Consider the following 27,702-nt stretch of genomic DNA (forward strand, 5'->3'; position numbering starts at 1 on the left):
TGGGAAACAAATCAGCGTCTGAGGCTTAATAAACTGTGTTTACGCCTATGTAAGAAAAGCTAAAGTCAACGAAAGCATTTAGTAAATACTTTTATTCAAAGCGACTTACAATAGTGTCCAGAGGCTGATATGAAAGCGTGATAAAAACACATGAATGACTTCTTTGAGTGAGGATAAGATTGAAATTTAGATGCTAACAGGCAGAAAATGTTACCTCCCTTAGCATCAATGACATTAAACCTGCCGTGATTTTTAAAATCCAAACGCATTTGATTAGGAACATGATTAATAAATAATATAATATAAAGCTGTTCCTCGCATACAGCTGTCATATGACTTCAAAATGTAGTGCATGTGTCATTTTGACTGAACAGCTTCTGTAAGTCGCTTTGATGACTAGTGTTTTTTTGGTTTTAGTGTTTGCTAAATGCATAAATGTAAATATGCTTTTTAGGGGTCAGTGAGATTTAATTTGGTCTCTTCTACTCATCAAAGCTGCATTAATTTAATCACCGATACAATGAAAATAGTAATACTATGAAATTTTACCAAATATTTGAATATATTTTGAAATATAATTTATTCCTGTAATGGCAAAAAAAAAAAAAAAGTATGATATTTTATGGTGGTTTTAGCACCTTAACTCATTCAACTGTCACTAAAAATGATTCAAAAATGTCTCTTTTTGTGATCCACAGAAAAAAATTTGCGTGAGTGTGTACGATGAGTGTGTTCACACATCTGGACCAAAAAAACAACAACATTTAGTCCTGGTCGGCTTAGCGTTCACATTGAGTGTAAAGATACCGAACTAAAGGCACAGGGATTCATTCACGACCTGATTGATCGGCTTTTATGACATATATTTCACGATGGATCTTACCGAACATCCAAAACATTGCTGTTATCTGGGATAAATGTATGTAGCTTCATTTGATGGTATTTTGACCAGCTGAGAACTCATGAAGAGCTTATGAATGTGTAAAGGAGTCAAACAGAGCCAGAAATCCCTCCGTCACACACACACATTCACATCTGCTGCAAGAAAACGCTATTCTGATGCCTGTACTGAACTGACAAGAGCAACATCACGACTATGACGACAAAAAACAGGATTCTGTCCTTTTCATGGTTGCATCTTGTGACATCACGTCCTGTTTTTGGTTTGTTTACAAGTGTTTGGTCCGTGTTGTGTTCATATTCCAGTCGAACCGCACCAGAGTTGGTTTAGAGGCGAATTGAGACTCATCTTTTCAGCGTCTCGCTCCTCTTGTTTGATGCACCGTTCAAATGCCGTTCACTAACAGAGCAATCGCACCAGAGTTCGCTTTCACCAACCAGAATTTTCCTTTAGAGAAAAGTCCAGAAAGCTTTTTCGCTAAGGATTTTAATTACCGTGGCTCAGTGGGGTCTTAGATTTGTCTTACTTTGCTCTCTCTGACGGGACGAGCGAGTATGTGGGTTTCGCTATCCCGCTGGAGGACTGACAAACAACAGGATTAGCTCCCAGTGCCTCTAATTCCACCGGCTGCAAAACAATGCTAACACAAAATGATTAATTCATTAGTTAACACACTCTGAAGTACCCCGAGACAGCCTTGTCTAATTAAAAATGAATTAAGTGAAGGGGGAAAAAAAACACCAGAGGTTTTTATTTTTTAATTTCGACCAGAGCCAAGCGACTGCAACACCCGCCCCGAGGTGAAGAGGGCGGCGGGAGAACGGATCTGCCCTTTTGAGGAACGGCCGCTGGAAACCAAAGCCTCAAGTTGCCAACCTTGTTATAACATTAGATATCATTAATTAATACTCTGCAGTGGCACTGCGGATTATGACAACATCCCACGGGACAGGAACAACATTCACAGCTCCTATCAAGATGCTCAATTAATAACGTCGACTAGTGTTTCTTGCTTACAGGTTTCATTTTGGATATTTTAGCTGCAGTACAAAGGAGGATGCACGTTTTAGCATGTCAACATGTCACTGAAACACCCTACGAACTCAAAAGGAGTTTAGTGGAGTTCAGTCCATGAGTATCTGAGATTATTTAAATGCACAGATCCGGGAAATCCGGGTCAAATGTAATGATGACTCAACCTGTACTAAATAGATTTTTGTCCAATCAAATGCTCTTAAAAACACGTTCACACGGCACTAGCGAGCTACAATTATATTTTGAATTAGTTTACAAAATGAACAAATCTTTTTTTTGAGTTTTTCGTTCGTTGAATGAATGAAATGACTCGAAAAAAGATTCGTTCATTTTGATGAACGAGTTCGAACATGTGAGTCACGAATGCTCATCACAGAACAGAGTAAGGCGAGCATTCGTGCTTATAAAACTTAAACTTTTTTATTTATTTTTGACAAGACTGATCATTTTGCTTGATAAGACCCTTATTCATCGTCTGGTGTCGTTTAAAGCCCTTTGAACAGTTTACTGAAACTGTCTTTTGGACCTTGAACCGTTTGGTTCCCATTGAAGTCCATTATATGGAGAAAAATCCTGGAATGTTTTCATCAAAAACCTTAATTTCTTTTCAACTGAAGAAAGAAAGACATGGACATCTTGGATGACACGGGGGTGAGTAAATTATCAGCAAAAGATTTTTTAAAAGTGAACGTTTATTGTTATGCTTTTGAAGGATTTAGTTTTAAGTTAACTATGTAGCCGATTAGCACGTAGCAAATCATGGTTCATGGCCGTGACATAAGAAGAGACAAGCTATGATATGATACATCCCACCCAAACTTCCTGTTTCAAGAGTAAACAGGTCAACAAGACAAGAAAGCTGGAACTGCCTATTGATTTCATGAGGCGTTAGCATTAGCGTTAGCCACTACAGCTTTAAAAACATTGCTTTTCACGGCATTCAGCGAAATTCTGATCAATTGCTATAAGTGGAGTTCCCATTATCAAACCTACGTTTATTTGAGGACCACAATTTTTTTTACAACATATTTAGCTGTGTATTTAAAGACTATATTTCAGCTGATGGTCCACATACGTATACAGACGAATGTCACGGGCTAACGAACTGAGAACAAACTGCAGAGCTTCATCTATAGTTAAAAATACTGAAAAAAACATGATTTGAAACCCCTGCATACAATCTTTGGTCTCTGGGAAGGTTATTAAAATGCAACCTAAAAATAACCAAAAGAGAATGCTGTGTATAATTATCAGTCTTTGCCACACAAAGACACTTTTCAGGACCAACTGCACAAATAGCTAACTTGCATATTTCAATTGCATATTAAAATTGGTCCCACTTTATATTAATCAAAAAAAAAATAGTGCAAAGTACTTAATGTGTTCATGTTGTGTTGTAAAAGACCTTAGCTGCTATTGAGGTGTGATACGGGGAAGGTTAGTGACAGGTGTGTGGGTATGGGTCGCATATTGCCATGGCAAACAAAAGATGTTTTTCACAATATAACCCAATTCACAGTTTTATGTGAACGATTAGGCAGGTGATTTTCAGATCATTGTGAAGAAAAAACTCAAGTCAAAAGTCTTGTGGATGCATACTTAGTATGTGTTTTGTGGCCTTATTTCAGAAACTTTCATTTTTAGTTTTTTCAATAACCATGCATAAACAATATTCTCTCAAAAATAAGAACATGTGCATACATGTTGCTCACATATTATGGTAGCCCTGTTACCGGTTATGCTAAATATAGTGTAATTTCACCTGTGCCATTAATATGTTTATAAGCAACTGAAACAAGCACAAACGTCAGGGCATGTCAGAACATCTCAAGGACCCCAAATACACCTTGGGGGTGTACAGTGTAATTATAAATGGAATTACATAAATCAATTACAGCTGTAATTACATTCAGGTGTTTTTTAAATACAAGTACAAATTAAAAACATGCATGCATGTCCATTGTATCAAATTATTAATTTCAATGTTAGTACAGCCACTTAATATAAAGTGGGCCCAAAAGACTGACTATTCAGTTGGATTTCAAAAATGCATAGTTCTGCATATGCCTCGCATCAAGGGAAAAGGGGAAGATGGGAACGGCCGAGAGGGAACAGGGCGTCTGCTACACGGCAAACAAGATTAGAGGTCGATGTAGCAGCTGGGCACTCGTGGCCTGTCGAGAGGCAGAATAACCCGGGATCTCGCCATCTCTCCTCTCCTCCTTCAGGGACGGACACGTCAACACCGCTCAGCTGGCCAAACACAAGCCTTCAGAATTTCATCTCTGAATATTAGCCTCGGTAATGGGCCCATCGATCAGCCAGATCAGTTTTTCGGCCTGTCACGGCTGATTATAAGGGCAAGATCATCAATGACTATTTTTGCTTGGTGCGAGGCTGACAAATATTGGCCTTTTGACTCCGCTTTATTTTTTCTCCAATGAGATTGATCATGTTTTCAGGCTAGAGCCGGACGGGATGGTGAGATATATATCGTGCGACAGTGTGTCAACTGGAAGACATATATAATGTTTATATGGCAATTGCAAAACGCACCACGGCGATGTCTTAATTTGTCATGTGTTGTGTGCGTTTGGGCAGTCAACATGTCATTTTGCATTGAAGCTCATCCAGTATTAAAGCTTTCTGTTTTTAGAAACCCACTTGAACATTTTAAACAATTACTTAAAGGTACAACATGCAAGATTGTTTCGCCACCAGGGGTCGCTAACCTCTTACAATAACAAAGGTTTATATTAATGACGTATATTCTGCATGGATCTTGTCGTCAAGCTGATGGATCTTTTATGTGTGAGTGAATACATTGATGTTTTTAACATGACCGTAGTATGAAGCAGTGCGCGATTGCTAAACGTAAACCAGCCCCACACGCAACACGAGTCCTGGGGATTTAAAGTAGGGATGCACGATATATCGGCCAGCATATCGATATCGGCCGATTTATGTTCATTTTTTATGTTATTGTTATCGGCCTGGTAAGAAAATATGGCTGATATATTACAACAGATAAATAATGTATTATTCCCTTCAGCTGAGACACTTGTTGAGAACTGTTTATGTTTTTGAATTTCTTGAAATATGATCGAAATTTCGAAATTCAAAAAATGAAAATCTGGTTCGGGACAACATATCGGCTATACAACACTATAATGAGAACATCATTATAATTTTGCACTTGGGACGTGGATTTAATTGTGAGACTTTTGTTTTTGTAATCAGGCTCTTAAAATTTTCTCACGAATAGTTTGAAACATTTGGGGTATTGTAAGTAATCAACTATACAAAATATATAACATTGGCCAAGTGGATTTTGGATATTTTACTGCAAAAATCCTGCATATTGTACCTTTAAATGTTCCAATGCACATGTTTTCATTGACCACATTAAGTCATTCTTAAATTGTTTATATGTAAATCTGTTTGGTTTGTTGTGTTGTTTATGTGATTTTGTGTAACTGTCACCCCAGGGCTCCCTTGTTAAAGAGATTTGAATATCTCAATAGGACATCACCCAAAAAAATAAAATAAATGTGTTTCCTTGGCTACACTGCTAGACATTGCATGCAATCGCAACACTACAGTACATCGTGTTGTTGACATTTGACAAATATATGATTACTGTAACACGCTTTATAGATTGTAATGCAATAGGAGGCAGTTATAAAAGCACACACTGTTCCTTTACAACGTGTGCAACCATGCGAGTTTAACATTGCATTGAATGTGACAGCACACTGTGAGCTGTGTATAAACATTTTATGAACTAAGAAATTCTGCATGAATGCGGCTAGAATATTCATGCTTCTACATGAAGGCACTGTTGATCAATTTTGTGTGAGGTTGCATGCAAATTGTGGAAACTGTTTGCATTGGATCAAATTCCCATGCATGCAAAATGAGAAAGGCAGAATATTGTGTGTATGTGTGTGTGAGAGAGCATGTTTCACTGCATCAGAAGCCTTTACCAGTGTGTTTCTCGAGCTCTGTCAGCGTGTCCTGGTATTCTTTGATGATCTGGTCGTAGCGAGAGATCACGTCCTTCCGTAGGTTGTCCCAGTGTGGAGAGAGCTCTCCCAGATCTTTCAGCTCCTGTATCCTGTAGGACACAACACAAATCAATCACCATTTTGTTAGCTTGACTTAAAGCATTCCCGAACAGGGCCAAATTCCCATTGACTTTCACTGAGGGGGCGAAAACTTTTATACAAAGCAACAACTAGCTTAGGACAATGTGCTAGAAACATGCAAGAAACATGCTAAAACATGTTAGCCATGTGCATAAAAAATAATAGCAATGTCTTTGCAACGTTGTACTAAAACATGTTAGAAACATGCTAAAACATATCAAACATGCCTGAGGAATGCAAGAAATGAGCTAAAACATGGCATCAATGCATTAAAACATGCTAGCAATGTGCTAAACATGCTATCGACGTGCTCCAACATGCTACAAACCTGCCAGTAATGTGATAGTAAGATGTTGAAACAGGCTAAACATGCTAACAGTGTGTTAAAACATGCTAGAAATGTGTTAAAATGTGCTATCAACATGCTAGTATTATGTTAAAGATGCTAGTTACATAGTGCTCAAACATACTACAAATCTACTAGTAATATGCTAAGTGCTAGTGAGTTGTTAAAACAAGCTAAAACATGTTAGAAACATTAACATGTTTTAGTACACATGATAACAGTGTACTAAAACATGTTAGAAACATGCTAAAACATATCAAACATGCCTGAGGAATGCAAGAAATGAGCTAAAACATGGCATCAATGCATTAAAACATGCTAACAATGTGCTAAACATGCTATCGACGTGCTCCAACATGCTACAAACCTGCCAGTAATGTGATAGTAAGATGTTGAAACAGGCTAAACATGCTAACAGTGTGTTAAAACATGCTAGAAATGTGTTAAAATGTGCTATCAACATGCTAGTATTATGTTGAAGATGCTAGTTACATAGTGCTCAAACATACTACAAATCTACTAGTAATATGCTAAGTGCTAGTGAGTTGTTAAAACAAGCTAAAACATGTTAGAAACATTAACTATGTTAAAACATGTTAAAGGAATGCTAACCATGCTATACATGTGCTAAAACATGCTAGAAACATGCTAGTAGTGTGCTAAATATGCTAGCAACATGTTAAAACAAGCTAAAACATAGTAGCACCATGGTAAAACATTTTAACAATGATGCTAGCAACATTTTATTGCCTTCTAATCCGTCTAAAGCTTCTAAAAGTTAAACTTTCAGACGAATTTGTCAAGAGAACGTCTTTAAACTATGTTCATACTGTTCCTGTTCAACATACAACACCCAAAAGTCTGAGAGCACTAGTGAAGCTCTGCTTTGCATTCAAAATGCTAAAATTTGCTGTTGCTAATGAAAGAAGCGCTGGAGCAGACATGATCAAAACCTACTCGAGCAAGAGATGTTGAGCATCTTCTGAACTTCTGAATTAGGCTACAGGCATATTTTAGGTTTTCACATGTATTTTACACTCTCTCAGAACATTATTATTATTTTTTTTTTGCTATGAAGGCTTGTATGAAAACACCTGAAATGCTTTACTGCGCTAAACCTTGATCTGTGTGTTTGCGGTTGGATCTGATACTGTTTTAACTGCTCCATCCTTCAATAAAAACATATCCGCTGCCTGTGCTCTCGAATATACCCCTCAACCTGCTAAGATCAGACTGACAAAAGCTTCACTATCATTTCTGACATCAAAAAGTACAAAACGAGCCGTGTCTGCTGCTTAGTGTCAATAAATGCTTATTTTTCACGTAGTTTTGAGATATGAATGCTACAGTAGCCTGCTGTAAAAAATGTTCAAAATTTCTCATATGACCCCTTCAAATCTGTATATGCAGACACTAAAAGCCTCAAAAATCTTTAATGGGGTCTTTCAAAAGAGATCCCAGAGTATTTTTGCATCAATTCAACAGGTGAAATTGCCTCATTCAGCAGCAATTACACACAGACGTCTCTCGTGTCATGCTGAGAGGTTCTTTTGCTTGACCCACCGTGTGTTGGAGTAATTGTTGTCTCTTTCATGTTGTCATGTGAGGAGGACTATTACGGTAGATTTGAATACGTTGCAGGCTCAGGCTCTTATCTCTCCACACAGACTGACAGAGCCAGGTCTCATTAATAAAAGGCCCAGGAATCTTTAATTGTGGAGGGAATTTCCAAAGGAAACAATGATTCATTTTCATGTAAATTTAAAGCCGCTGTGATACTTTAATAATGATTTCAGCAATGTGATTAGCATCTTCAAAAGGCGACAAGAGCTGCAGATATGAGCAGAAAATCGAGAGATTATTGTTTCTATTGAACTCTGTTAAAGGTAAGAGCAGGTTTTCCCCCTAATAATCCTGAATCTTATCCTCAATAATGTAAAGCCTAAGCGGGTTTATTTAAGTGGGCAACTAATATCAAACAGAAAATTATGATTGTTTTTGCCGAAGAGATAATCCCGTTAATTGCTTCCAATATATCAGCATGTGCACAACTACATAAAGAAATCAATACTTTTATTTAGCAAACACATTAAACTGATTAAAAGTGATAGCAAAGACTAGCGACTTAATTTCCAGATATCCATACAGTTTATCAATTTTATATGCTTTTTTTTAACCCAACCACAATTAAAGTTCAACTCTTAATTAAAGCAATGTGCAACAACGTGATTTAAGCATTGATGCAAACGTAATCCACAGTGTGTAGAGTATCAGATATTTATATCAATCTTTTTAAGTTTATTTTTCAAATTATTCAAAATTTATATCAGGCTTTCATTTTTCCACACGACACAATGAAGGCTTCAGCTGTTTTTGTTCATACAATGAAAGTCTATGGGGTCCAAAACAACAAGATTGGACCCCATTGACTTACATTGCATAAACATGAAGAAAAAAAAATACTTTTGCCAAAATATCTACACACCAAGCAATGGTTTCCACACGATATCTCCAGAGAGGAAAAAAAATTGCAAAAATACCGTACTATATTTTAGTTCATTAATGTTTCTGATTTAATATGTTGTATTTTTGGGGGTTAAACTATAAATATGCTGTAGCAATAATTTAAATAAATCCTTAAGTTTGGTCTCTTTTTAAAGACGACACTTGTTCCAAATTTGAGTTCGATATCTCAAAAAATAAGCTTTGTTTGGATGCAGCGCCAAACGTTTCCCATTCATTTCCAATTTTTGACTGCTAACAATACAAGTGTGACTATTATTTTCAGGCCCATTTTCGAATCATATACATGCTTTTTGTGTGTAAGTTTTGTTACAGATGAATGCAGTTCATTTAAAGACTTCAGCTCAGCATTCAGTCACAGACGCCTTCAGAATGATCGATTCTGCTCTCGTTCTGATGGTCAAACAGTGGTTATCTAAGGAAAATAGGTGAAAAGGCATTGTTATTACTTCATGCCGAGCCAAAGCTGTTAAGTCAGAGAAGATCTTGTGCCGAAGTTTGTCGAGCCACTTAAAAAAAGCATCATCTTATTTTGTTCAAAAGCACAGACTTGAATTGTAATGCCGCTTTATCAGAATGAGCAGCGGCGATAATAAAAAAGAGATTTGTAGCGGAAAGAACGCACACGGGGAGGAAGCGGAGGAAACTTCTGCTTCATGTTTTATTGGGGTTTGGGAGGATGAAAGACACACTGATAAAGACAATAGATCTAAAAAAACACACATGACTTTGGCAGACGCTGGAATTATGTCTATATGTTTTTTGTACGGCAGGCCATCTAGGAAACAGCCACTCCGAAGCCTTCATTTCATGGTGCGTTACGGCCACCGTTCACTTTCAATCACCGGAGGCTTTGTGTCTGCCATCAGTTCCAGAAATGTGAAGGGAATAATAATTAACAACAGTACTTTCCAGTGACGGACACCAGCGGCGAAAGCCAACTAGTCTGGATGAGCACTTGCTTGTATAATGACGTTTCTTGTTCATCACGTTTGGCTACATCAAGAGAAAAGTTGATTTGTCTGGCGGTCATAACACACTGATGACGAAACTACGAAACACACCGACCTCGGAGTCAATCGACTTAAAAACGAGGGAAAAAATATCATTAGGAGAGATAAATGCCAACTGATGTGACACAAATGACAATTTTCGTTCTCTAGGAAATAGCGCTTTCTCCTGGCAATACCTGTGTGTTTATGGGCTGTCAACGTCAACAAAGTCTCAGAGTCTCAGCACAGCCCTTCAGCTCACATTATCACATCAACACTGCAAACAAACAGGAATGAAAGTTATCCGCCGTTCATCTCAGTGACATGAGGCATCTTTTAAATGCAATCGTCATGTGACTAATCACTCTGTAGCCACAGGGAAATGACATCATGTCAACAGTGACAGGCTGGAGGCAACATAGGAACACACACACACACTATCCCGAACGGGGAATGGGGAGCAGACAGGCAACCAATCCAAGTATATAAAGCATAAACATATGAAGCATATAGACACACTGGCGAAAACATTTATTATAATATATTGAAAAAATAAATACTATTGCATTTCTTACTTCGGATGGGGAAATCAATTAAAAATTAAATTATGTATTTACTTATATATTGATTTTAATTCACTTTTAAGAAATAAATTAAAGGGATAGTTCACTTTGAAATTAATTTTTGGTATAATTCAAGGGCATCCAAGACGTAGGTGTCTTTGTTTCTGCAGTATTTTCAATTTTTAGGTCAAACCGTTCTCGTCTGTCAGTCATATAATGGAGGTCTATGGTCACCACCTCAAAGAGCATGCACAGAGAAGTCCAAATTAAACATGATTAAATGATGCATTTGTGAGATTTAATGAGCGGTTTGTGTGAGAAAAACGAATATCGTTTTTACCTCTTGTAATCACAGCCACGGCCAAGTGATTTGAGAAAAAATTTAACATTGCCTGTTGATATATCGATATCGAAATCGTCTTCCATTGCGATTTCCTGTGTATCTAAAAATGTTTAGATCTTCACAGTGAAGGAAAACGCTATAAATACTGTTCGTTTTCTTACACAAACCGCTCGTTTCGTGTCTTAGGCCATCAATGTGTACTTACATTTACGAGTCATTAAATCATGTTTAATTTGGACTTCTCTGTGCATGCTCTTTGAGGTGGTGACCATAGACCTCCATTATATGACTGACAGACAAGAACGGTTTGACCTAAAAATATCAAAATTGAAAATACTGCGGAAAAAAAGACACCTACATCTTGGATGCCCTTGAGGTAAGATAAAACATACCAAACATTAATTTCAAAGTGAACTATCCATTTAAAAGCAGACACAAAAATTGCTACTTTATATCTTACAAAAAAAAAAGTCAATTTAAATAGAAGAAATATTTCATAGAAAATACATTTATTAATTGCATTTGACATTTTTTTCAAGGAATATTTGATGTCTCAACACACGATCCATTTAAGTAAGTAAATATTTCTCATTTGGATGTCATGAAGGACATGCGCTGAATGACACCAGATTCCACAGTCAATGCCGATTGAAAGCGCAAATAAACACTGATAAACAGAAGTAGACAAAGCTCTCTCTCTCATTCATAATAAACAAACACTTTGTTTTTCAAGCCGGTGCCGTGATGTTGTGGGCGAATGCGTTAGTAGCAAACACCACTGATACAATATCAGCATCACGTTGTGTTCGATTCCTTCATTTCTCCAAACACGTTGAGACATGGAGCTCTTTTAAGCGCTCATGCCATTGTTGTTAAACCCGAGCCGACGAAAGCAGCTGAAACGGGCTTAAAGGTGAATGTGTTGCCCGGGCCGATAATGAGATGTCTAGGGATAGCAGTGGCTGCTGAAGTTACCTGTCTGTAGCAGAGAGCGCAGGTGTGGAGGCCAAATAGCCTCCCTGAATAATGCACACATGATGATAATTGCTTAGCAGGGTCTGATCTATGGGAGCTCCAGTCTGGGAATGTGTGCCTCGCCGAGTTAACGATCTCAGATTCTTCAATGGACAAACACACACGTCCCTGGTCTGGCTTACAATGATTTTGTTGTAGATGAAAACTGTGCCTATGCTAATGTCTGTCGACTTTGGGGAAGTTGCTGCCGATAATGGTGCACGCTGAGAAGTGTTTTGCATGTGCATAAAGCCTGAAACTCGAGAGCGGGAAACAAAGAGCAAATTAAGCAGAGGGATCTTTCAGCATGTTGCTCTGCTGTGAGAAACGCGATCACGGGTGGTTTAGGGCCAAATAGGCAAACATCTGAATTTAAAGAAATGACTCCAAATTCATTTTACAAGTGTGAATTTTGAATTAAATTGGCTACGTATTCAACAGGATGTTGAACTACAATTACGGGAAGCAGAATTTATTGAAATTAAATCGCACAATCACAAGTTTTAGCCAGTAATTAATTTTGACTAATTGTACCTATTTATTTTATTAAATGCCAACAAAAATCTTGATATATATATATATATATATATATATGTGAAGAGTTCAGATGCAAAAGCCTCTAAGTGCCATTTGAAATTTTCTTCTAGAATGATCATTTTTATCAAGCTCGTTCAGTAATTTCACTTAAATGACATCATTTAAGTCAAATTACTGAACTTAAATATACGAGATATATTTAATATCTCGTATATTTATATATATATATATATATATATTCTGATTAGATGGTTTCACAAAATACAGCCCAACACTATAGAAAATAATAAACAGTCATTAAAATTGTAACATTTTTCCCCTATTTTGCTATACAGTACAACAAAATGTCCACAATATTATCATATATCTTTTAAAAATATTTTTAACATTTACATTGATAAAAATATGAAAATACTTTTACATTTCATATAGATTATTTTTTTAATTTACAGTTACAGTATTAAAAATAAAAGGTATTATATTTTGCAGAATAAAGAAAACTGCTATTTAAAATAATAAAATGTTTTTTGTCAAAATGTGATTAATAATATAATTTATTTGAGTTGATTGTCATTGTGTATATATATGATTAATACTATACTTAATAAAATATAAAATAAATAAAAATAAAAATATAACAGTATATAATAATTATAAAATATTAATTCGCATTTAAATCAATTAATAAATAAAAAAAATATGGATATATTTAATACAATTATTAAATATAGAAATATATATATATATATATAAAGTAAGTAATAAACCAGTAAAAAAGGTAAATGTATTAATAATATTATACAGTGCAAAATATAGAAAAATGGCATATAATACTATAGATACTATAGATGTCGCATGAATTTGGTTAAACATTTTTTTATTACAATTCTGTATCCTGATGTCTAACTTTCGGTCTTGAAAAGGAATAAAATATACTCAGTTCTGATCACGTGTCCACGCGCACCTGGACATGATGATCTGTGGTGGTCATGACTCATGTCACTTCCTATCATCGAGTGTCAATAAAATCATAACGAATGGGAAAACATCTCTTGCATTGATGTGACATGCAACGACACTCTGATTCCTCTTTCTTCCACAGACTTTCATCAAGGTGTATAATCACACATTCATCTGATTGAACTGCATAGGAACAGCGTTCACATGTGTGTCGGAGTGTATTATTGACTGCTGTGCTTTAAAAAACCTTTTCGCTGAAGGTTTCCCGCAACGTGCCCTCGTTCTTTTCACCTCGCGATTCCACGCGGCTCCATTCCCTTTTAGGTTTTCTCTTTAACGCTCAGGTAACAACGCTCCCACAATGAGACGGAGGGAGGAGAGAAAGCAAAGGTAAAATGAAAGAAAAGCAAGAGGGAGAGGACAGGCGCTCTCCTTTGAAGTGTTAAACATCCTTGAATAATTTAGTGCAGGCTAAGTATAGCTCTAAAACAGCCATTTCCATCTCTGAAATAAACCCTGGCTCGACAAGCACACGGCATCTCACTCCTACTGCCTTTTGTGCCGCCCAACCTTCACTTCAACCCGTTCTTCTAGGAGTGGGAATCACCAGGGATCGTACGAGACAATGCATTTCAGCCGCCATGTTGTTTGCAGTAGCACATTCAGATAATTTACACATGCACTGAAAATGATAAAAATGCCACTATTAAAGGGATACTCCACTTTTTTTGGGAAATAGGCTCATTTTACCACTCCCCCAGAGTTAAACAGTTGAGTTTTACCGTTTTTGAATGTATTCAGCCGATTTTCTGTTATTTAGAAGAATATTAGTTAAAGGGTTAGTTCACCCAAAAATGAAAATTAAGTCATTAATTACTCACCCCCATGCTGTACCAACCCCGTAAGACCTTCGTTCATCTTCGGAACACAAATAAAGATATTTTTGATTGAATCTGAGAGCTGGATCAGTCCTATATAGACTGCCTAAGGGACTGGCTCTTGACGGCCCATAAAGTCATTAAAGAAAAGGTTTAAATATTCCATGTGCCTACAGCGGCTCAATTATACGTTTATCAAGCGACGAGAATACTTTTTGTGCGAAAAAAACATAAATAACGACTTTATTCGACTATTCCATTACTTCCTTATGGGCGCATGCGCGAGAACTGAGACGAGGACGTTCTCCTTCGTCTACTTCTTGTTACCGGCTGCTCACCGCTTAGGAGTTTTACCGCCACCTACCGTATAAAATGATGATCCATATATAAGGCGCTCCGGATTATAAGGAACGCTGTCGTTTTTTGAGAAGATTAAAGGCTTTTAAGTGCACCTTATAGTGCGAAAAATACGCAAATTGAAAAGCGTATGTACAGCGCGCATCTTCCTCTGCTTATAAACAGAAAGTTTTGCGCTTCCAGCTATATCAGCACATCATCTTATACGGTAGGGGGCGGTAAAACTCCTGAGCGGTGAGCAGCCGGTAACAAGAAGTAGTCGAAGGAGAACGTCCTCGTCTCAGTTCTCGCGCATGCGCCCATAAGGAAGTAATAGAATAGTCGAATAAAGTCGTTATTTATGTTTTTTTCGCACAAAAAGTAGTCTCGTCGCTTGATAAACGTATAATTGAGCCGCTGTAGGCACATGGAATATTTAAACCTTTTCTTTAATGACTTTCTGGGCCGTCAAGAGCCAGTCCCTTAGGCAGTCTATGTAGGACTGATCTAGCTCTCAGATTCAATCAAAAATATCTTTATTTGTGTTCCGAAGATGAACGAAGGTCTTACAGGGTTGGAACAGCATGGGGGTGAGTAATTAATGACTTAATTTTCATTTTTGGGTGAACTAACCCTTTAACAGACCATTTCTGGTCTCATTGACTTCCATAGTATATTTTTTCCTACTATGGAAGTCAATGAGACCAGAAACTGTCTGGTTACTGATATTCTTCTAAATATTAGAAAATCGTCTGAATGAATTTGAAAACGGTAAAACTTGACTGTTTAACTCTGGGGGAGTGGTAAAATGAGCCTATTTCCAAAAAAAGTGGAGGATCCCTTTAAAACGCAAGTACAAGTAGTTCCTGTAGTTCATGCTTGAAACACAAGGTCATACAGTAGATTTGAATATTCCTCAGAAAACTAAATGATGTTAGTTGTTAGATGTTGGTTAAAGGGTATTGGAGTACCCAGTGAGTCAATGTACAGTATAGAAAAAATAATGTAGGAACTAAATTCTCTTTATTAAGGTTTTATTAACGGCTTCTCGAGTCGTTTTTGAGAGAAAACATGTAATATGACGTGATGGACATTTTTCAACACGGTCAAGGAAAAATGTGTGCTCCACAATGTCTTTCAAAACTATTTTTAATCTTGCATTACCTTAGCATTTTAATACAAGGTTATATATATTAATTTTGAAAAAAAACTCCCATTCCCTTAAGGATCTGCCACATGAATAAATCTAATTTTCAATCCATTCATTTCATAGTAATACTACACTGTCATCTTAACAGTGAAGGAGACTCTTCACACAAGACATTGCATTAAACATCTAGAACAAACGTTAATACAGTAGGCCCTTTAACTCCCGATATATCACCCAGGACTCATTCCTTTGGGTGTAAAACTTCTGGTGCCGCTTGCCTCCTTCACTGTCCTGTTTCCTAGCCGCCCTCGCATCGCTCTGAATCTCACCTGCAGGTGTCCTCCTGAATGTAGAGGGCGATGAGCTGCTTCGGGACGCTGAAGGACAGTGTGCACTCCGCCATCTGTTCCCGCACCAACATCCATTTACTCTCCACCGTCTGAAACCTATACACCTTACACACCGCGTTCTTAAACACTGAGGAAGAGAGAGAGAGAGAAACATTAGGTTATAGATGTATTTACATATGATCCTTTTGGCAAAGTACAGTGAATTTCGACTTCCATTTCAGCCTGTTCCTTACATAAAGCCACTGTATGACTTCCGCTAAGCAGCAGTACAGAGAAAATGGAGGAAAAACAGGTAGAGAAGTACTGTAGACAGGTAAAGATGGATATTTTCAGCATAGCAGAGTAAATTAATACCGTACTTCCTAAAAAAAATGTGTTCAAGGGGCAGTAAATACAGTAAATAATAAATAAAAGAGGGCCCAAGACTGAGCCTTGGGGAACACCAGTGGTAATCGCAAGTTAGATCTAAAGTTTTTGACTGATAATGCTGAGGCAGTAGTAGAAGTGATTTCCTCTACAGCATGAAATCACGTTTCTTGTCAACGCTTCGCTCCACTGGCGAGTCGACGGATCAAACACACACCTGAGTGGAAATCTTTTAAGCATTTATTCAACACTTTTGCTAATGCAAGACAATTTTTGATCGTCATCGTTGAAGCAAGGGGTTTTGATGAATAATGCTGGGATAGGCATTGTAAAAAAAAAAAAAATAGCTAAACAGTAAGAAAAAATATTAACCCATGTAGCTAATTTGTATCTATTAATTGCAATTATGTTGAAATAAACTATACTGATTTTATAAACCTATTTTGGTAACACTTTAAAATAATGTCTAATTTGTTAATGCATTAGCTAACTAACAATGAAAATTTTTTGATTTATTATTCTTTGTTACCAATACTTGGTAAAAATTTGATTGTTCATTGTTTGTTCATGTAAGTTCACACTGCATTAATAAGAGTTAACAAATACAACTTAAGATTTTAAAATGTATTTGTAAAAGTTGAACTTAGGCTCCATTTGCATTAATTCTGCTAGACCCTTCCTCTTTATTTTACACAATCTCTCACAGTATTCTCATTTTATGCTCTTGGTATCTCTAAAACTGACCTATCTTGGTTCACTTGCGTCTGCATTACATCTCTATCAGCCAGACCACGTCCACTACTGCCCCTCTCTCATACGGTGTTCCCCAGGGTTCTGTTCATGGACCTTTATGCTTCCACTAGGTGGCATTATTCGTTATCATGCATGGTTTAACTTTCATTACTACGCACATGACACCTAACTTCACATCCGTTCTCAACGCAACGCTCTTTTCCCCACCTGCAACTTCATATTAACTTCTATTGGTGATATAAATGCTTGGATGACAAATCATTTTCTCTTTCAACTCAAAACTTCTTGTTGGTTCACCTTAAATTACATCCTGTTTCTATTTTTCAATGTTAATATTGCTGAAATCTTGGCTTGACCTTTCACAACTGTTGAAAACCTGGGTATAGCTTTTAAAAAACGTCCATTTTAAACGTCAATGATGGTGAGATGTCGAGGCTAGTTCAGGCTTGACAACTGCAATTCTCTTTTCTCTGGCTTACCCAACACAACAGGAAACAATCTATAATAGGACCCGCTCGCATATAAAAAGAAATCTTTCCACATTACTCACCTCAGGTGTTATCTATATTCTCAGTTCATCTGTAATGTTTTCTCTGCTGTAGAGCCAGGCCGATATTAGGCATTTTCTAAAATATCGGTATCGGCAGTTATAATGGCCGATAAAAACGGGCGAATCACGCTTCAACCATGTCATGAGTGCTGGAGTTGTATAGTTTGTCCACCAGAGGGCACTCTACACCGTCCCTGTTGGCAACACTCGTGTATAACGCGCCACACATCCTGCAACCTGCTGATCCAGCCAGAGTCAGGCAGAGAGAACCAGTTATGCATTATCATATTATTTTAGTTAAAACTCATAATTAACTACAAATAACTAATGTTAGGGAAATCTGATAATATTTTGTTGCTCGTTTCTGAAATAAAAAATAATAATAATAATATCGGCCGATATATCGGATTTTATAACCAACAAAAATTTGTATCGGTATCGGCCTTCAAAATCCTTTATCGGTCGGGCTCTAGTCTGCTGTCACATTTTTTTATTACAATATTGTACAGTTACCTTGAGATAGCCACTATATAAAATAAACTCATTATTATAACTAATTTTAACAAAATGTTCCTCATTGTAAAAGAAAACAACAAACATAAAATTGTGACACCCCGGAAGTGACATCTTTTGTACCCTGTCTAACATTTTTAGGGGCCAAGCACCGAAGGTGCGGAGGCACCTATTGTATCTGTGCCGGTTCTTATTATTATTATTATTAGGGGCCAAGCACCGAAGGTGCGGAGGCACCTATTGTATCTGTGCCGGTTCTTATTATTAGGGGCCAAGCACCGAAGGTGCGGAGGCACCTATTGTATCTGTGCCGGTTCTTATTATTAGGGGCCAAGCACCGAAGGTGCGGAGGCACCTATTGTATCTGTTCCGTTTCCTATTATTATTATTATTCTTCTTCCGTTTCCGACTTGGCGTCTATGGCAGCCCATAGACCGGTTTGCGGGAAAGTTGTTTTGGTTTGACATTCTGATAGAGGACAGTCCCAACTTTAAATACTCCAATTTTGGTGTCTCTAACTCATTCCCTCTAGCGCCACCAACTGTCCAAAGTTTCACTTTTATTATGCTAATAACTTTTGAACCGTAAGGCCGATCAACAAAATTCTTTTTTCCTCTTGTTCCTGAGCTCATGCCGATTCGATCGCACCCTATGACGTCATTTTCCGTCATAAAAAAACGGCCGCCATTTTGAATTTTCCAAAAAACCTACTTTTGCGAACTCGTCCTAGACGGTTTGTCCGATTTTCACCAAAATCGCACCGGATCATCTCCAGGCAGTGCTGACAAAAAGTTATGGAATTCAAGATGATTCGAATAACCGTTTTTGATAAACGCGTAAACAAAATTTACGTAGCGCTTGCGAAAACAGACGTGAGGTTGTATCTCCGCAACGCTTACTCGTTTTCACACCAAACTTGGTACGTGTTATCACAAGCATGACCTGAGGCTACGTGCTGCGTTTCGGCGCAGCGCCACCTAGTGGTCCGGAGATATGAAAAATGGCTATTTTTGCTCGTAACTTCTGAACGGTTTCTCCAAAAATCAAAAACTTGGTCTCGTTAGATTCAGGGCGTCATGCCGAGTCGACCGATATCCAATTTTCCCAGATCGGCCATTTTGGCTGTCGGCCATTTTGAATTATGTGCTAAAATGCTGTATTTTTTGAACGCATGAACGAATTGTTACGAAACTCGTTATGGGTCATCAGTACGATGCCCTGAAGGAGCCTGAGAAGTTTCGAAACAGCGCCACCTAGTGGTGAATTGTTTTATTCAAACGCTTATAACTTTGGGTGTGGTACACTTATTTTCACGGGAGTCATATTTTTGAGGTCCTGAATCGTTGCCGAGTCCAACGATACTAAACATGCTGGGTTTCGTCTCACGGATGGCGTAGCGTAGCAATTTAGCGCGAAAAAAACACTTGGCGATATCTTCAAAACCGCTGTTCCGATCGAGACGAAACCACCGCCAGAAACACGGAATCATAGCTTGTTAACTATATGCTAATGCCCAAATGCGTAAATATTGATAGTAAGGGGTAGTAAAATTCAAACAAAGTCATGTGTCAGTCATTTTTTACGTGTTTTTTCATATAAATGTTTATAACTCGGAAGTAAATTGAGATATTTGCACCAAAATTGACACACATATGTATGGGGTCACTCTGAGGACACATAAAAAAAATTGTGGGACTGAGCCTCTTGGTGGCGCTATAATAGAACAAAACGTGAAATTCCCATTGACTTCAATACAGTTTTGTGAAATACAATGCTATACTAAACAAATGCTTTGGTCTAACATTATGAAACTCAGTGTGTGCCATAAGCAGCATGCCCTGAAGGTACTCAAAAGATTTTGAGACAGCGCCACCTGTTGGTCAAAAGTTATAATTAATTTCTGAGAACGCTAATAACTTTTGAATAAATTTGCCTATTGCAATGAAACTGATCTTAATAGATTCCTTGGGTTATGCCGAAAACATAGATATCAGGTTTTGCATAATCAGCCAAACTTCCTGTCCGCCATCTTTATTTCTTTGAAAAGCCTTCTTTTTCGAACTCCTCCTAGACCGTTTGTCCGATTTTCACGAAAATTTAATCGCATCATCTCCAGACCGTGCCGACTAAAAGTTATGAATTGCACGATGATAGACAAAACCGTTTTCGTATACCACAGCATCAAAGTTTAGGCATGCTGCCAAAATTACTATTTAGGCTTTATCTCTGCAATGCCTTCACATTTTGACACCAAACTTTGCATGTGTCATTGTCACCTCCCTCTGACCACATCACATCTATTTCGTAACTGCGCCACCTATTGTTCGAAAGTGATAACCCATTAAATCATCTTATAAGTTAATGTTTATGTGATTTTTTTAGCCATTTGCCCAAAGTTCTCTCAAAATGCCCTTAATTGCTCCTTGCTGCAGTTGGTCTGCCACTCCTTGCCATTTTGGCATATGTTGCCGCTTCTTGCGCTTGGCCCCGGTAATGGCTGCTTGCAGCTATATTTATTATTATTATTCTTCTTCCGACTGGGCGTCTATGGCAGCCCATAGACCGGTTTGCGGGAAAGTTGTTTTGGTTTGACATTCTGATAGAGCACAGTCCCAACTTTAAATACACCAATTTTGGTGTCTCTAACTCATTCCCTCTAGCGCCACCAACTGTCCAAAGTTTCACTTTTATTATGCTAATAACTTTTGAACCGTAAGGCCTATCAACAAAATTCTTTTTTCCTCTTGTTCCTGAGCTCATGGCGATTCGATCGCACCCTATGACGTCATTTTCCGTCATAAAAAAACGGCCGCCATTTTGAATTTTCTAAAAAACCTACTTTTGCGAACTCGTCCTAGACGGTTTGTCCGATTTTCACCAAAATCGCACTGGATCATCTCCCGTCAGTGCTGACAAAAAGTTATGGAATTCAAGATGATTCGAATAACCGTTTTCGATAAACGCGCAAACAAATTTTACGTAGCGCTTGCGAAAACAGACGTGAGGCGGTATCTCCGCAACGCTTACTCGTTTTCAGACCAAACTTGGTACGTGTCATCACAAGCATGACCTGAGGCTACATGCTGCGTTTCGGCGCAGCGCCACCTAGTGGTCCGGAGATATGAAAAATGGCTATTTTTGCTCATAACTTCTGAACGGTTTCTCCAAAAATCATAAATTTGGTCTCGTTAGATTCAGGGCATCATGCCGAGTCGACTGATATCCAATTTTCCCAGATCGGCCATTTTGGCTGTCGGCCATTTTGAATTATGTGCTAAAATGCTGTATTTTTTGAACGCATGAACGAATTGTTACGAAACTCGGTATGGGTCATCAGTACGATGCCCTGAAGAAGCCTGAGAAGTTTCGAAACAGCGCCACCTAGTGGTGAATTTTTTTTTTCAAACGCTTATAACTTTGGGTGTGGTACACTTATTTTCACGGGAGTCATTTTTTGAGTTCCTGAATCATTGCCGAGTCCAACGATACTAAACATGCTGGGTTTCGTGTTACGGTTGGTGTAGCGTAGCGATTTAGCGCGAAAAAAACACTTGGCGATATCTTCAAAACCGCTGTTCCGATCGAGACGAAACCACCGCCAAAAACACGGAATCATAGCTTGTTAACTATACGCTAATGCCCAAATGTGAAAATATTGATAGTAAGGGGTAGTAAAATTCAAACAAAGTCATGTGTCAGTCATTTTTTACGTGTTTTTTCATATAAATGTTTATAACTCGGAAGTGAATTGAGATATTTGCACCAAAATTGACACACATATGTATGGGGTCACTCTGAGGACACATAAAAAAAATTGTGGGACTGAGCCTCTTGGTGGCGCTATAATAGAACAAAACGTGAAATTCCCATTGACTTCAATAGAGTTTTGTGAAATAAAATAATGCTATACTAAACAAATGCATTAGTGTAATATTACAAAACTCAGTGTGTGCCATAAGCAGCATGCCCTGAAGGTACTCAAAAGATTTTGAGACAGCGCCACCTGTTGGTCAAAAGTTATAATTAATTTCTGAGAACGCTAATAACTTTTGAATAAATTTGCTTATTGCAATGAAACTGATCTTAATAGATTCCTTGGGTTATGCTGAAAACATAGATATCAGGTTTTGCATAATCAGCCAAACTTCCTGTCCGCCATCTTTATTTCTTTGAAAAGCCTTCTTTTTCGAACTCCTCCTAGACCGTTTGTCCGATTTTCACGAAAATTTAATCCCATCATCTCCAGACCGTGCCGACTAAAAGTTATGAATTGCACGATGATAGACAAAACCGTTTTCGTATACCACAGCATCAAAGTTTAGGCATGCTGCCAAAATTACTATTTAGGCTTTATCTCTGCAATGCCTTCACATTTTGACACCAAACTTTGCATGTGTCATTGTCACCTCCCTCTGACCACATCACATCTATTTCGTAACTGCACCACCTATTGTTCGAAAGTGATAACCCATTAAATCATCTTATAAGTTAATGTTTATGTGATTTTTTTAGCCATTTGCCCAAAGTTCTCTCAAAATGCCCTTAATTGTTCCTTGCTGCAGTTGGTCTGCCACTCCTTGCCATTTTGGCATATGTTGCCGCTTCTTGCGCTTGGCCCCGGTAATGGCTGCTTGCAGCTATATTTATTATTATTATTCTTCTTCCGACTGGGCGTCTATGGCAGCCCATAGACCGGTTTGCGGGAAAGTTGTTTTGGTTTGACATTCTGATAGAGGACAGTCCCAACTTTAAATACACCAATTTTGGTGTCTCTAACTCATTCCCTCTAGCGCCACCAACTGTCCAAAGTTGCACTTTTATTATGCTAATAACTTTTGAACCGTAAGGCCTATCAACAAAATTCTTTTTTCCTCTTGTTCCTGAGCTCATGCCGATTCGATAGCACCCTATGACGTCATTTTCCGTCATAAAAAAATGGCCGCCATTTTGAATTTTCCAAAAAACCTACTTTTGCGAACTCGTCCTAGACGGTTTGTCCGATTTTCACCAAAATCGCACCGGATCATCTCCAGGCAGTGCTGACAAAAAGTTATGGAATTCAAGATGATTCGAAGAACCGTTTTCGATAAACGCGCAAACTAATTTTACGTAGCGCTTGCGAAAACAGACGTGAGGCTGTATCTCCGCAACGCTTCATCCTATTCAGACCAAACTTGGTACATGTCATCACAAGCATGATCTGAGGCTACATGCAGCGTTTCGGCGCAGCGCCACCTAGTGGTCCGGAGATATAAAAAATGGCTATTTTTGCTCATAACTTCTGAACGGTTTCTCCAAAAATCAAAAACTTGGTCTCGATAGATTCAGGGCGTCATGCCGAGTCGACCGATATCCAATTTTCCCAGATCGGCCATTTTGGCTGTCGGCCATTTTGAATTATGTGCGAAAATGCTGTATTTTTTGAACGCATGAACGAATTGTTACGAAACTCGGTATGGGTCATCAGTACGATGCCCTGAAGGAGCCTGAGAAGTTTCGAAACAGCGCCACCTATTGGTGAATTGTTTTATTCAAACGCTTATAACTTTGGGTGTGGTACACTTATTTTCACGGGAGTCATATTTTTGAGGTCCTGAATCGTTGCCGAGTCCAACGATACTAAACATGCTGGGTTTCGTGTTACGGTTGGTGTAGTGTAGCGATTTAGCGCGAAAAAAACACTTGGCGATATCTTCAAAACCACTGTTCCGATCGAGACGAAACCACCGCCAGAAACACGGAATCATAGCTTGTTAACTATATGCAAATGCCCAAATGCGAAAATATTGATAGTAAGGGGTAGTAAAATTCAAACAAAGTCATGTGTCAGTCATTTTTTATGTGTTTTTTCATATAAATGTTTATAACTCGGAAGTGAATTGAGATATTTGCACCAAAATTGACACACATATGTATGGGGTCACTCTGAGGACACATAAAAAAAATTGTGGGACTGAGCCTCTTGGTGGCGCTATAATAGAACAAAACGTGAAATTCCCATTGACTTCAATAGAGTTTTGTGAAATAAAATGCTATACTAAACAAATGCATTGGTGTAATATTACAAAACTCAGTGTGTGCCATAAGCAGCATGCCCTGAAGGTACTCAAAAGATTTTGAGACAGCGCCACCTGTTGGTCAAAAGTTATAATTAATTTCTGAGAACGCTAATAACTTTTGAATAAATTTGCCTATTGCAATGAAACTGATCTTAATAGATTCCTTCGGTTATGCCGAAAACATAGATATCAGGTTTTCCATAATCAGACAAACGTCCTGTTCGCCATCTTTATTTCTTTGAAAAACCTTCTTTTTCGAACTCCTCCTAGACCGTTTGTTCGATTTTCACGAAAATTGAATAGTATCATCTCCAGACCGTGCCGACTAAAAGTTATGAATTGCACGATGATAGACAAAACCGTTTTTGTATACCACAGCATCAAAATTTAGGCATGCTGCCAAAATTACTATTTAGGCTTTATCTCTGCAATGCCTTCACATTTTGACACCAAACTTTGCATGTGTCATTGTCACCTCCCTCTGACCACATCACATCTATTTCGTAACTGCGCCACCTATTGTTCGAAAGTGATAACCCATTAAATCATCTTATAAGTTAATGTTTATGTGATTTTTTTAGCCATTTGCCCAAAGTTCTCTCAAAATGCCCTTAATTGCTCCTTGCTACAGTTGGTCTGCCACTCCTTGCCATTTTGGCATATGTTGCCGCTTCTTGCGCTTGGCCCCGGTAATGGCTGCTTGCAGCTATATTTATTATTATTATTATTCTTCTTCCGACTGGGCGTCTATGGCAGCCCATAGACCGGTTTGCGGGAAAGTTGTTTTGGTTTGACATTCTGATAGAGGACAGTCCCAACTTTAAATACACCAATTTTGGTGTCTCTAACTCATTCCCTCTAGCGCCACCAACTGTCCAAAGTTGCACTTTTATTATGCTAATAACTTTTGAACCGTAAGGCCTATCAACAAAATTCTTTTTTCCTCTTGTTCCTGAGCTCATGCCGATTCGATAGCACCCTATGACGTCATTTTCCGTCATAAAAAAATGGCCGCCATTTTGAATTTTCCAAAAAACCTACTTTTGCGAACTCGTCCTAGACGGTTTGTCCGATTTTCACCAAAATCGCACCGGATCATCTCCAGGCAGTGCTGACAAAAAGTTATGGAATTCAAGATGATTCGAAGAACCGTTTTCGATAAACGCGCAAACTAATTTTACGTAGCGCTTGCGAAAACAGACGTGAGGCTGTATCTCCGCAACGCTTCATCCTATTCAGACCAAACTTGGTACATGTCATCACAAGCATGATCTGAGGCTACATGCAGCGTTTCGGCGCAGCGCCACCTAGTGGTCCGGAGATATAAAAAATGGCTATTTTTGCTCATAACTTCTGAACGGTTTCTCCAAAAATCAAAAACTTGGTCTCGATAGATTCAGGGCGTCATGCCGAGTCGACCGATATCCAATTTTCCCAGATCGGCCATTTTGGCTGTCGGCCATTTTGAATTATGTGCGAAAATGCTGTATTTTTTGAACGCATGAACGAATTGTTACGAAACTCGGTATGGGTCATCAGTACGATGCCCTGAAGGAGCCTGAGAAGTTTCGAAACAGCGCCACCTATTGGTGAATTGTTTTATTCAAACGCTTATAACTTTGGGTGTGGTACACTTATTTTCACGGGAGTCATATTTTTGAGGTCCTGAATCGTTGCCGAGTCCAACGATACTAAACATGCTGGGTTTCGTGTTACGGTTGGTGTAGTGTAGCGATTTAGCGCGAAAAAAACACTTGGCGATATCTTCAAAACCACTGTTCCGATCGAGACGAAACCACCGCCAGAAACACGGAATCATAGCTTGTTAACTATATGCAAATGCCCAAATGCGAAAATATTGATAGTAAGGGGTAGTAAAATTCAAACAAAGTCATGTGTCAGTCATTTTTTATGTGTTTTTTCATATAAATGTTTATAACTCGGAAGTGAATTGAGATATTTGCACCAAAATTGACACACATATGTATGGGGTCACTCTGAGGACACATAAAAAAAATTGTGGGACTGAGCCTCTTGGTGGCGCTATAATAGAACAAAACGTGAAATTCCCATTGACTTCAATAGAGTTTTGTGAAATAAAATGCTATACTAAACAAATGCATTGGTGTAATATTACAAAACTCAGTGTGTGCCATAAGCAGCATGCCCTGAAGGTACTCAAAAGATTTTGAGACAGCGCCACCTGTTGGTCAAAAGTTATAATTAATTTCTGAGAACGCTAATAACTTTTGAATAAATTTGCCTATTGCAATGAAACTGATCTTAATAGATTCCTTCGGTTATGCCGAAAACATAGATATCAGGTTTTCCATAATCAGACAAACGTCCTGTTCGCCATCTTTATTTCTTTGAAAAACCTTCTTTTTCGAACTCCTCCTAGACCGTTTGTTCGATTTTCACGAAAATTGAATAGTATCATCTCCAGACCGTGCCGACTAAAAGTTATGAATTGCACGATGATAGACAAAACCGTTTTTGTATACCACAGCATCAAAATTTAGGCATGCTGCCAAAATTACTATTTAGGCTTTATCTCTGCAATGCCTTCACATTTTGACACCAAACTTTGCATGTGTCATTGTCACCTCCCTCTGACCACATCACATCTATTTCGTAACTGCGCCACCTATTGTTCGAAAGTGATAACCCATTAAATCATCTTATAAGTTAATGTTTATGTGATTTTTTTAGCCATTTGCCCAAAGTTCTCTCAAAATGCCCTTAATTGCTCCTTGCTACAGTTGGTCTGCCACTCCTTGCCATTTTGGCATATGTTGCCGCTTCTTGCGCTTGGCCCCGGTAATGGCTGCTTGCAGCTATATTTTTTATTATTTCCACTAATGTATAAGCTTACTACATTGTATTATTACGCATAATAAAATACATAAAGTACACACAAATGCACCCACCCACGCACACACATCATGTTCATATATAACTTCTACTTTTTTACTTTTTCTTAAAAAATATAGATCATAAAATTGTGTTAGTTGCCCTTAATGGAAGCAGAAAGTACAGACAGGTAGTTCGCAGAGGATGTCAAGTGAAGATAGAGACAGATGGACGCGTGACCTCGAGAAGAGGTGAACTGAACGCAAACTCCCTCATCCAGCGCTGTGGAGGATTAACCTCTGACCTCTAATCCGACGGCCAATCGGATCGCAGCATCTCTGCCTGCTCAAGCTCTTAGGAAAATGACTTTGCGATGCGTTAGTGTTGAAGCACAGCGGATGCCCAGGGGTTGGGGTGACGGGGACAAATTTCATTAGTCAGTCTTTCAGAGGCAGCACAGACTAACATATTTTGACAAGAAGCTGTGTGACTAAACCAACAGCCATCCACGACGCCACAATGACATTCAATA

The 27,702-nt window shown here is 38.2% G+C and overlaps 1 protein-coding gene across 9 annotated transcripts in view; it reads right to left on the bottom strand.

The window, feature by feature from the left end:
* The window catches only part of inpp4b (inositol polyphosphate-4-phosphatase type II B), a 237,456-nt gene that overhangs the window by 96,522 nt on the left and 113,232 nt on the right, over positions 1-27,702 (bottom strand). For all 9 annotated transcript variants that reach the window (XM_089131969.1, XM_089131970.1, XM_089131965.1 and 6 more), the window contains 2 exons: positions 16,056-16,203; positions 5,923-6,053 (listed from right to left, as the gene is read on the bottom strand). In XM_089131969.1, coding sequence (XP_088988095.1) covers positions 5,923-6,053; positions 16,056-16,203 — 279 coding nt within the window. The remainder of the gene's footprint in view (positions 1-5,922; positions 6,054-16,055; positions 16,204-27,702) is intronic.

Source organism: Pimephales promelas, chromosome 6 (genome assembly GCF_988280905.1).
Source record: "Pimephales promelas chromosome 6, fPimPro1.hap1.1, whole genome shotgun sequence".
In the NCBI taxonomy this organism is placed as follows: domain Eukaryota; kingdom Metazoa; phylum Chordata; class Actinopteri; order Cypriniformes; family Leuciscidae; genus Pimephales; species Pimephales promelas.